At 42.1% G+C, this 12,631-nt stretch overlaps 2 protein-coding genes and 1 long non-coding RNA gene across 7 annotated transcripts in view; 2 read left to right on the top strand and 1 right to left on the bottom strand.

Moving 5' to 3' along the window:
• The window catches only part of pask (PAS domain containing serine/threonine kinase), a 90,651-nt gene extending 86,441 nt beyond the window's left edge, over window positions 1-4,210 (bottom strand). For 3 of the 4 annotated variants that reach the window (XM_069896411.1, XM_069896409.1, XM_069896412.1), the window contains exon 1: window positions 3,978-4,073. The gene's annotated coding sequence lies outside the window, so the exon portion shown is untranslated. The other variant, XM_069896410.1, reaches the window with a different exon arrangement.
• Window positions 4,211-4,315: 105 nt separating this feature from the next.
• On the top strand, window positions 4,316-9,878 carry LOC138742977 (uncharacterized). Its single transcript, XR_011344551.1, has 3 exons — window positions 4,316-4,394; window positions 8,138-8,216; window positions 8,960-9,878. It is a non-coding gene; the product is annotated as an uncharacterized lncRNA (long non-coding RNA).
• A 2,024-nt stretch (window positions 9,879-11,902) lies between these two features.
• The window catches only part of ppp1r7 (protein phosphatase 1, regulatory (inhibitor) subunit 7), a 60,189-nt gene continuing 59,460 nt past the window's right edge, over window positions 11,903-12,631 (top strand). Inside the window, exon 1 of one of the 2 annotated variants that reach the window (XM_069896416.1) lies at window positions 11,903-12,099. In XM_069896416.1, coding sequence (XP_069752517.1) covers window positions 12,063-12,099 — 37 coding nt within the window. In that variant the 5' untranslated portion in view covers window positions 11,903-12,062. The remainder of the gene's footprint in view (window positions 12,100-12,631) is intronic. The other variant, XM_069896415.1, reaches the window with a different exon arrangement.

Raw genomic sequence — 12,631 nt, forward strand, 5'->3', positions numbered from 1 at the left:
ATTCTGGAGAAGATTGCAATATAACAAATCTCATGACTCCTTTGTTGGTAGCTCCAAAGATTTTCATGACAGTGCCCATATCAATGCCCTAAGCCTATCCAACTCAGCACAAACTTAGCACTTCCCTCAACATATGAAATAAATAATTCTCATTAACTGAACATCTAATGGGTCTAAAAGCAATTCAAATTAATATTAAGAATTTGCAAATAATTTGAAGGTTATGGGCAATACCTGTCATTAAAAGAATGGCTAGTCATTATCAGAGGCAGCAATAGCTATTCCATAGCACAACTCAAGATCAGCCAGCAAGTAAAACATTGTGTCTATCCAAGGCAAGAAATCCTTTATCTCTGGAGGGACTCAGTGGGCCAGGCAGCATCCATGGAAAGAAATGGACCCTCCCCAACCTGCTGCATTGTTTAAAATTAAAGCTTATTGATCATGTTACAGACATCTGCAAAAACATGCATCTGCAAAAACAGCACAATTTACAGAGCAACACAAAAGCTGCTAGAGTACACAGTTTAATCAGGAGCCCAATGATTGCAGGAAAAATCTGTCTTTAAGCCTGTTTGAGCATGGTTTCATACTCTAAAACTTCTCCCTTATGGGAGGAAGGAGGAGATGGTGTGATGGTTGGCTACCTTTCCTAGGCTACAGGAGGGAAATGTAGATGGTTCATGGAAGAGAAGAGAGTTTGCTGATATCCTCTATCAATGACTCCAAAGCCACAGAGCGAGGAATGATATATCAGCTTTATTACACTTTAGACTTATCGCTGGCCCGATTTCAAGTTCTCGGCTGAAGACAGAGAAGTTGACCTTTATTCCAGGGTCACAAGGGGAGGAGTTACAGGGAAGCGAGTCACCAGTGGGGGGGATGTGCCAGCTACATGTTGACAGTCACATATACACATAAATGTTTCACCACATTTGCCTTACTTTCTGAGCTGCATTCACTGCTTTTTATAGCTTCTTCTGTAATAGTTTTGATAGTGCATTCTTTCCACTATTAAAGTAGACCCTGGTGTTGAGTCAATGACTATCTCCTTCAACTTATCGACATTGTGAGAGGTTGTTATTTTGGCACTATTTCCATCCACAGATGCTGCCTGACCCACAGAGTCTTTCCATCTTTTATTTGTTTGACAAATCTTATCTAATCTACTCCAGATACAAGAAAATAACTAATTTCAGTCAGCAGTATCTAGCACAGCCATTCTCAACAGGGACCACAGCACATTTAAGTGGGCCACAGACTGAAATCAAGAGATGGGAAAAAAAACACTAAACTTGACTGCTTCATAGGGAAAGGAGCCCATAAACTTTGAGCAGAGAGCCACGGGACCACTGCTTTCCTTTTACACTTTTTAAAAATCATATATGGAAATAATACATATCTCACCCTAGGACCAAATAAATTCTTATCAATAATTATCTTGAAATTATTGGCATTATGATCACTAAAATTCTGTCACATTTCCTGCCTCGTTTTCTATTAAGAGACACAGTATTGAACTCTCTATTGAATTTGGGGAGAAGATGCAAATTTACAGACATCGCAGGACTCAAACACACGTTGCTGGCTCTGTAAGAGATACACTAACTGCTACACTAGTTTTTCTATTGCAAGCCTAGGGCAATGCTTCAGGCAACAGGGCTGTAAAGCAAGAGGGCCTCTTCCTGATCTCTTCCCTTCCCTTGCAGGCTCATTCCTCTTCCTTTTCCTCATAATCTTTCCCATTCAGCAATTAGCTTTGCTCAGATGACCAAAGCCAAGCTTATCCAAGAATCAGGCTGCACTTGGTCAATGGCTAACCAATTCAGCATAACCCTGTTTGCCCACCCATGAAAGGTTCCAGTACTGTCAATTCAGGGAAAATGGAACATCTCTCTCAAATCTTGCTGCCCACAGAAATGTTATACCTGCAATCAAATGACATGCCAGTCATGACCTCAGTCAATGGGTCCACAACAGATTCAATCTCATTATCAAATTGTGTCCAGCAAGGTTTTATCAACACCTGACAATTTCCTTCATCTTTCTCACCACAATGTTGTATTTCACCTCCAATCAGCTTTCTATTAGAATGGATCTACAGGACAAAAGAGAAACTGTTCAAATCACTACACCTCAATTGCATAAGCATCCCAACCTCAATAACTGAGCTGTGGACAGCATTTGTGTTTGTACACATTTAAGACCAACTTTCAGCATCCACAGGGGAACTTGGACAAAATGCACCACTTCCCACATCTTGGGAAAGACAAGCATGAAAAAGCAAATTTTACATCGGCAGAGTACCATTACAAAAAAGAGAAACAGAAGGTTATGTTTTAAAAGGTGATAGGTATTTGAGGCACAAGACCTCATCTGGACAAGATGTTTGATTTTCTATCCAGCAGAGATTTTAACAGTCATATGTTCTTTTGAGACTTGGATGGAAATGCAAAGGAGTCCTCAAAGCCTCATTGGAAAATTCCTGAAAATCTCTGGCCTATGGCCACTCAAAATTAAGAATGCAAGATGACAAGACCCCAGCAACGAGAGTATACAGAGGCCACAAATTGCCATTTATCTCTACTGTGAAGCACCTCCTGACAACTGCAGATTCCATGTGGCTTCATTTACCATCTCAGAACTCATTGTAAATCATCCTCAATCCCAAAGTGGGTGTAACAGGACTGGATCTGGTTGGGATTGGACATTTAGCCAATTTGACAGCAGGCAACCAACTCGAGGAACTGGAGAAGGGGATACTTTTGACCAGTGATTTTCTTTTTCAGTATTTCTATTAACATTGAAATTTCACATCCAAAAATGCAGAGCACAAATAGATATGTTAAAAGTCAAGAAAATACATTATACTTAAATCATATAATTTCATCCAAGGTATCCCACATTTCAATCAAACAGATTATAATGTATTGATATTTTGTTATTAAAAAGGAAAATGTAAATCCACTACCAAGAAAGAAGCTGTTTAACCAAAAAAAATTCCTGAGTGATTAATTACCTCATTAATCAACAGTTCTACCTTCATAACAAATTAAATATTGTAAAAATAACTCAAATCAGAAATTAATTCAAATCAGAAATTGCACATTTAACCTTCTCCAAATGTCAACACCACATAACCATTGATCATGATTTGGCCAGTGGTTTTCAAACTTTTTCCTTACCCTCACATTCCATTTTAAGTAATCCCTATACCATAGGGATTACTCAAAGTGGTATGTACGTGGGAAGGGAAGGCTGAGAACCAATGCTCTAGACCCAACTGTTACTGAGATATTTTGCTTGAGAAAATTTGTCATTGGTCCATTTCCTTTGGAGTTATGAAACCGTGCACATAACGAGTCCATTAGGTACGACTGAAACAGGGGTTCTCAACCTTCCCTTCCCACCCAAATCCCACCTTAAGCAATCCCTCAATAATCACAGAGCATCTACGGCATAAGGTACGTGAGTGGAAAGAAAAAGTGTGAAAACCACTGGGTTCTTTCTTTGGCTTGGCTTCGCGGACGAAGATTTATGGAGGGGGTAAAAAGTCCACGTCAGCTGCAGGCTCACACATGCTGTTCTCGTAAGTTAGAGAGCAGCAGATACGTTTTGTGAAAAGTTTTAGAAGTAGCAGAAAAGGAACATCCAGCCAATATTCAAATAGAACACATTAAAGAGTCAATTGGGTAAGATTAAAAGGGAGGTTTTCAAGCTGTTCCTTTCCCCCTCACGTACCGCTGTATATATTCCCTATGCTCTAGGTGCTCTGGGATTACTTACAGTGGTATGAGAGGAGAAAGTAAAGTTGAAAACCACTGCTCCAGACGAATGTTAGTCCCCGTCGTCAAGTCGGATTGAGGCGAACGCTTAGGCCGGCACCCAGATAGGTTTAATGGTCTGAGAGGGGGATGCACAAAATGTTGCAATAGAGCTCAATGGGCACCTCAATGAGAATGAGGACGGCAACTTACAGCTCAGCTCCTGAATAAAGCGAGCACCCTTCACTTAGCCGGAGCCCCCGACCCGTCTCCGCTGCCGTTATTCTCCGCCACTCTCCCAGCCGCCATACTCACATTCAATCCCGCGCTTGGCCGCCAAATTTCCCCTCAAACCATTGGCTCCACGCCACGAGTGGCACCCTGGATCGCCAATCGGACCCAGAGTCTGAGGGAAGCGCCAGTGTCGACCAATCAACAGCCTTTGAAGGCGGAGCCTCTGGCTGGACCGTTTGCTTCGAGGTGAACGCGCGGTCTGGTAACCATGGGCACGAAGGGGGCGGGGTCAGAGGGCATGATATGCTTATTCCACCCCCCCACCCCCCCAACATTTATTGTGTGTTTTTACTACAATCACTGCTTATTTTAAGCCTCCTTCTTCGTTTTTAACTGGTAAGATGGTGAATTATTGCAATCATTTGAATTTCTCGAATTGCCCTCGAGCTTGTCCTGCAAATATTACCACAGGATAAATATTTCGCACCTCTACCTTCTAAGAGGTCTGAGATGGGCATGTCTTCTATCAAACGTCTGCAAGGTGCACTGTGGAAAGTATACTGACTTGTTATTGTCATGGTCTGGTTTACATGTCTCGACCTCCACCTTTATGAAATGCTTGAGCATCTGGTGATGGAATGCATCAAACAGCACCTCCCAGAAACACTGGGCCCATTTCAATTTGCCTACAGATGGAACGCACCACTGATGATGCTATAGCCAAGGAACAGTAAGTGCCAAAGCAAGACAAGCCAATCATGGACACCAACATCCCATCCAGAATCAGAATTTATTGTCATGAACATGTGTCACGAAGTTTGATGTTTTGCTGCAGGTGCAAAAATTGTTATAAATTACAATATAAATAAATGCAAAATAAGATTTTTAAAAGAGGTTGCATCCATTCAGAAACCTGATGGCAGTAGGGAAGAAGCTTTTTTTTGGCCTGGGTGGTGAGGGTCCTTGAGGATAGCGGCTGCTTTCTTGAGACAACACCTCTTGTAGACATCCCAGATGGAGGGAAGGCTGATGCTCACGATGGCGATGGCTGAGTCCACAACTCTCTTCCTGTCCTGTGCCTCGCCACCTCCATAACAGACAGTGATGCAACCAGTCAGAACGCTCTCCACGGTACACCTGTAGAAATTTGCAAGAATCTGTGGTAACATAACAAATCACCTCAAATTCCTAACAAAATATAGCCAAAAGAGTACCGTCTTCATGGTTGCCTTGACGTGATTACCCTAGAATAGATCTTCAGAAATGCTGACAACCAAGAACTGATTAAAACTACAACAGATCACAAGACAACCTTGCAAGTCAAAGAACACGATGGCTCGCTTCTGGACACCCTGAACATCTTCGCCATCTGGCTTGACAAGAAGAAAGCTCTGTGTCCTCCAGATGTACAAGTCCCCTGCAGAGCTGCATAGCGAGGAGAGGAGAACCCTATCCAAGATGAACCCACACAAGGCAGCAGAACCAGACAACATACCTGGTCGGTATTGAAAGACTGCACAAAACCAACTGACAGAAGTCCTTTCAGACATCTTCAACATGTCGCTGCAGCAGTCCATCGTCACCACAGGTTTTAACGGCCACCATAATCCTGGTACCAAAGAAGGCGGCAGTAACAAGCCTCAATGACAACTGTCCAGTGGTGTTAACCTCCACCATTATGAAATGCTTTGAGCATTTGGTGATGGAATGCATCAAACAGCATCTCCCAGAGACACTGGACCCATTTCAATTTGCTTACAGATGGAACCATACCACTGATGATACCATAGCCTTGTCCCTCCACTCCATCCTGTCCCACCTGGAGAATTATGACTCACACACCAAGCTACTTTTCATTGATTTCAGCTCTGCATTTAATGCAATCATTCCCTGGAGACTGCTGGAGAAGCTATCCCTGCTGGGACTCAATCTCCCTCTCTGTAACTGGATTCTAAACTTCCTAATAGAAAGATCACAGTCTGTCCTGAACATCAAGCACCAGCATGTTGAGGATTGGTGCACCTCAGGGCTATGCTCAGTCCACTTCTAATCCATAACAGCAATGCCAGATCCAGCTTCAACAAAGTCATCAAATTTGCAGATGATGCAACAGTAGCTGGCTTCATCAGCAAGAATAATGAGCCACCCTACAGAGAAGAGGTAGAAATTCTTGTGATATGGTGCAAGAATAACAACCTGAGTCTCAACATGAACAAGTCAAAGGAGATGATTGTGGACTTCTGGAGGACCTGAGACGATCACCCTTCACAACACATGAATAGCTCACTAGTGGAAAAAGTAGAGAGCACCAAGTTCCTTGGAGTCCACTTAAGTAGTGACCGACCCTGGACACACAACATCTCATTTGTCAGGAAGGCGCAACAGCAACTGCATTTCCTGAGAAGACTGGGGCAGGCAAGACGACCAGCACATTCCTGTCAACTTTCTATGGTATTGGATCGGGGGTCAATCCACAGGACCATAAAAGCAGCAGAGAGGATCACTGGGGTCTCCCTTCCTGCCCACCTCCCCCCCCCCACCCTCAATGACTTAATCAACTGAAATCATAGTTTGAAGAGGGCTTGCAAAATCAATGAGGACCTCTCCCACCCTGCACACAGCATCTTTCAGCTGCTCCCACTCAGAAGGAAATACAGGAGTATCAGAGCCAGAAGCACCAGGCCAAGAAACAGCTTCTTCCCATGGGCAGTAAGACTGCTGAACGACTGATGAGCTGCTCAGACAAACTCTCTGAAACTTTACTATTTATTTAACAATATTTATTTATTTTTTTGTATATGTATTTAATGTACTGCACATGTATCGATTGTATTGGTATGTGTTTGCATGTTTTTGTACCAAGGACTGAAGAATGCTGCTTTGTCAGGTTGTTGTAGTGACACCACTTAACCAGCTGATCTCTCTCACTCCTGTATACTTCCTCATTGCTATCAGATTCCTAAACAACAGATTAAATTAGAGATTAAGAATTCTTACTTTGCACATTATTTATTACTGAATTTTTTTTTTCTATTTTTGCATTGATTGTTTATGTCTTTCTTTGGTGACATACCAAATCTTGCAAACTTCTAACAAAGTACAGCCACTTGCAAGTCTTCTTCATGATTGCATTAACATGAAGGATACAGGATGGATCTTCGGAGATGGTGATTCTCAGGAATTTCAAGTTCTTCACCCTTTCCACTGCTGTTGATGAGGACTGGTTTTATATTAATTTAAATTTGGACATACTGCACAGTAACACGCCATTTCAGCCCACAAGTCCGTGCCACCCAATTTACACCCAATTAACCAACACCCCTGGTATGTTGCAAATGGTGGGAGAAAACCAGAGCCCACAGAGAAAACCCACGCAGATGTGAGGAGAATGTACCTACTCCTTACAGACATCACAGGGTTGGAATCCCAATTCCTGGCACTGTAAAAGACATTGCGCTAACTGCTATGCCAACCATAACCATAAGCAAGTCCAGGACCACCAAAAGATTTGCCTACACCACTGAAACAACACTTCTACTGTACAAAGTGCAACTCCAAATATTTATTTATCTGTTGTTTGATATTTATTATCTCTTTTCTGCCTTAGTGATTTAACGTATGGTATTGTAGTTGCTGTATCTTGGGTACCTGTTTGGTTGCAGCAAGTAAGAATGTTGGTACATTGTACTTATGTACAACAATTTCTCAATATTGTCTGTTTATCCTGTCTTGTCCATATCCTTTGATACTCTCAGACCACAAGGCACTTTGAACATCTTCATTTGATTCTTGCCTTAATTGCCTTTTGAGAGCGAGATCCAGATCTGCTTTACTCTTTTGTGAGGAGACATGCTTCCAGGCTATATTTCAGTGCTTCCTGGATTGAGAATGACTTACTTTGCTTTGTATATATTTACTTTGGATCGAGATTTGTATATGTCATTTGTGTGCAGGATGTACTCTGTGTGTGTGTGTGTGTGTGTGTGTGTGTGTGTGTGTGTGTGTGTGTGTGTGTGTGTGTGTGTGTGTGTGTGTGTGTGTGTGTGTGTGTGTGTGTGTGAACTATGGTCCAGAGATGCTCTGTTTCGTTGGGTTGTATATGTACAATCAGATGACAATAAACTTGAATTTGATTTCAGCTTTGTTGGTTTTGAGGTGGAGGATGAGGACAATGTGGGACCTGCAGACACTGCATGCCAAGTATGCTTGACACAGCAGGTTGGTAAATAATTTGAAAGGTTGTTCCTTCCACAATTTGAGCTTCTGTGAGCACCCATCAAATTGAGCTAAGGTACTGCATGCCCTCTTTGATCTATCACATATGCAGCAGGAGGTGCTTGATGAGGTGGGAAGCAATGGCATAACTTTTAATTGAACAATGCCAAATTTGTGATAGTAAATTAATTAAAATCTAAAGAAAACTTAACAAGCTGAAACTAGATGGGGATTACCAAAGATTTGGCAAAATACCAGCATTTTTCAGTGTAAGCATCACTAATGTTGGAGTTCCAATACAAACACAGAAACTTGAGGGCCATATTTCGTGGTGATTTTATCAACTCTCCAACGTGCTTGCTTGCCTGCATTGAGTAAGCCATTGAGTTTCGAGTAAGGAAGTCATGTTGCAGCTATATAAAACTGTGGGTACTTGGAGTATTCTGGTCATCCTATAACAGGGTAGATGTAGAGGCTTTAGGAAGGGTACTGAAAAGATTTACTGGATGCGGTGGAGATTAGAGGGTATGAGAGGAGGGGAGACGTTGGACAAATTTCGGTTGTATTCTCTGGATGTCGGAGGCTGAGGGGAGACCTGAAAGCAGTTTATAAAATTAAGAGAGCAAGGTGAAAACCTGCAGCAAAAGTAATGGAGTGTTTGGGAGCATGGCCATGCGAAAGGCCTTGGTAGACGTGGGTTGAAAGAGCTCTCCATATAGATTTACCACTTACATTCTCTCTTCTAGGGATCCAAACAGCCCTTTCAAGTGAAACATCAATTAACTTGGAGATCTTCCAATCTATAAATTATGGGAGCAATATATTCTACTTACATTGTTGAATACTACATGGGATTCTATCTTAAAATTGGTAAATTCATCTTTGTGTGCCTGATTTAGCTTTTACAGTTTAAGATAGCACATCAAGCTCACTTTTCTAAAGTTCAATTGGCTACATCTTACTCAAATATTTCCTTGAAATGTGACAGATGTAAGACTGAAGAAGGTACTATGTTACATATGGTTTGATCTTGTTCCTTTTTTTCTATTTTTTTAGGAAGATATCTTTTGTACCTTATCTTTAATTCTCAATGTGAATCTGATACCTAATCCTATAATTGCCCTTTTTGGATCAGCTAAGATAATTGATTTAAATTTAACTATGTTGCAATCCCATGTGGTCTCTTTTGCCTCCCTTATTGCTAGACATTCAATACTGATGAGATGGAAAGATGCTGTCCCTCCTACTTACACTCAATGGCTATCTGATATGATGGCATGCCTAACTTTGGAAAAAATCAGATGTTCTATTGTAAATGATTTATATTTTCTAAGTTTATGAGGTCATTTTATTATTTATTTTCATCATTTATAAGATCACTTTGATCTTGTTTTATGAGTTTGTGGTTTTTTTTTAACAATAGTGAAATGATATGTCCTTACCAGATATCTTCAGAAGGGTAAGGGGATAGAATGTGTAGAACAGATTAGTATCATATTTACTTTTTTTTAATATCTTTTTCAATTAGACAAATGTTATAATTGTTTAAGTATTTATTACTTTTTATCTCTGACTGTTATGATATTGAGTTTATATATAATAGTTTTATTTTCCTTATATAATGGGTTTTCTCTGTATATTCTTTGTCATATATTACCTTGGATTAATGGCTTCTATTTATGTATTATTTCAGTAAAATCCAATAAAAATACTGAAAAAAATCTTTCAATCTATGTAAATGATCATGTTTATTGCCACATACTTTGTACAATGTACATATGCACTGAAAGTCTCATTCTCCCTTGAACTTTTCACTCATGACCTGAAGGCCATGCCGTCTTTTATTGAACAGTGGTGCCCTGGGAAGGAGGTGCAGGCTGTCCTCTCTGTCTATTCCTCTTAATATCTTGTATACCTTTGTTATTGTCTTCTCTTATCTCCTCTCCAAAGAGTAAAGCCCTAGCTCCTTTAATCTCTGCTCATAATGCATACTCACTAAACCAGGTATCATCCCGGTAAATCTCCTCTGCACCCTTTCCAATGCTTGCATGTCTTTCCTATAATGAGGCGAACAGTACTCCAGAGTATAACCAGATTTTTGTGGAGCTGCATCATTTCCTCACAGGTTTTAAACTCAATCCCTTAATTTATGAAAGGTAACACCTCATGAGCTTGCTTAATTTACCCCGTCTACCTGTGAGGCACCTTTCAGGGAAATGTGGACATGGACCTCTCCCCACCAAGATCCCTCTGCTCTTCCACACGACCAAGAATCCTGCCATTAACTTTGTACTCTACCTTGGAGTTTGTCCTTTCAACATGTAACCCTCAGATTGAATACCATCTGCCACTTCTCAGCCAAGCTCTGCATCCTATCAATGTTTCTCTGCAATCTTTTACACTCCTCTACACTATCTGCAACACCACCAATCTTTATGTCGTCTGTAAACTTGTCAACCCACCCTTCTATCCTCTCATCCAAGTTATTAATAAAAATCACAAAAAGCAGAGGTCCCAGAATCGATCCTTGTGAGTCACCATTAGTCACAGCCCTCCAATCCAAATGTACTCCCTCCACCACAACCGTTTACTTTCTACAGGCAAGCCAATTCTGAATTCACATGGCCAAGTTTACCTGGATCCCATGCCTTCTGATTTTCTGAATAAGCCCAGTTTAAGCCCACCTGAACCACACTAGCAAACCTGTCCACAAGGATATTTCTTCCCCTTGAATTCAGGTGTAAGCCATACAATTTATACAGATCCCACCTTCCCCAGAAGAGATCTCAATGATCCAAACATCCAAGTATCACAGAAGACACTTCAAAAATAGTATATATAAAGGACAGGAAAATAAATAAATAATATTAGCAGGCCATTAGGGCAAAAAAAAGCTGTCGTGTCTTTGGTACAGACAAAAGGGGGGCACAGTTGGCATAGCAGTAAGCGCAATGCCTTTACAGTGCCAGCAATCGGGACCGGACAGGGGTTTGAATCCCACGCTGTCTGAAAGGAGTTTTTATGTTCTCCGCATGTCTGTGTGGGTTTTTCTCCAGCGACTCTGGATTCCTCTCACTGTTCAAAAATGTACCAGGCGTGTAGGTTGATCGGGTGTAAATTGGGCAGCACAGACCCGTGGGCCGAAATGGCCTGTTACCGTACTCTATGTCTAATTTAAAAAAAAACTTTTGGAGGTCTGACGCCCTTCACCGTAATTAAACAATTGAGTCACCAGAGCAACCTTGGTTGTGGTCCGATCAAAGATGTATACTTTATTCTCTCGTTTCCTCACTTGACCTGAATCCTTAAGTCTCTCCCTCTGTTAACAGACGCTCCTGGTGAGTATTCCCCAGAAGCTTCTGTTCAGTTGGGAATTCCCTGGTGGAGGCAGAAGCCTCCCTTACATTTAAATCATCCCTGCGTACGTGAAGAACAGTGAATTACAGTGGCCACAAGTTGGGTGCTGCAAAGTGGCAGAGGCCAAGCTGGTCATTTTTGGAGGGTGGGGGGGCCGAATTGGTTGAAACTGTAAGAATGGCCTCCACTTTTACATTTCATCCATTCCCTGATCCTTTCTGAACAATAAGGCGAAATACATTTAAATCGCGGTATGAATTCTGAATGAGATGATTTTGAAGTCCCGATCCTGAAGGAAAGGAATCCGTTACGACACATCGCAGCAGAGAACCTATTAGCTTCGTGCACATGCGCAGAGCCCACTCTAAGGATGTGCATTGAACCCGCCTTCACTTTGTTTCTATTGGACAAGTGGAACCCGATCTCTATTGCTATTGGACGAGTGGATCGCAATCGAAGTGCTACTTCCGCTGTTTTGGGGCGGAGTAAAGAATGGCGGAGAACGGAGGCGAGCAGCAGGCCATGGAGAGTGAGTGGGAAGAGAATGAACGAACGGGGGAGGGTAAACCAGAGAAAGGAGGGGGTGGCGGATGAGAGGGAAGGAGTATGAATCCTGCTTGGAACAGTTTGCGTGTATTCGGGTGGGTCGAACAGATATGCGAAGGAGAGGGATAAAGGCGTAAGGAAGACTGGGGGGGGGGGTTTGGTATTGGTTGGGGTTTGGAGAGGGTGGGAGAGATCAACGGTGGTTACGTTGGGTAAGTCGGAATGAGTGTGTCTTTTGGTTTGGCTGGAGGTAGTGGATGGTCTGCAGGGAAAGTTGTGGGTAGATAAGGTGCTAGCGTGGCGGTGGAGACCAGGGATAGTAGGTAGAAGGAGTTGGTAGGGAGAGCTGGTAGGATCAGGGGGGTGCCAGTGAGAGCAAATGTGAGTAAGGCAAGGAGTGAAAGGGTGTCTGGTGGTTGCTTGTGAGTGGATTTGAGAGCATGTGCTCCACTGAGCATTGGGTGGAAGTGGCGAATGTGGATTTGGGGTAGGTTGCTCGGGAGAGCTGTGGAAGT

The sequence above is a fragment of the Narcine bancroftii genome, chromosome 9 (genome assembly GCF_036971445.1).
Source record: "Narcine bancroftii isolate sNarBan1 chromosome 9, sNarBan1.hap1, whole genome shotgun sequence".
Lineage (NCBI taxonomy): Eukaryota > Metazoa > Chordata > Chondrichthyes > Torpediniformes > Narcinidae > Narcine > Narcine bancroftii.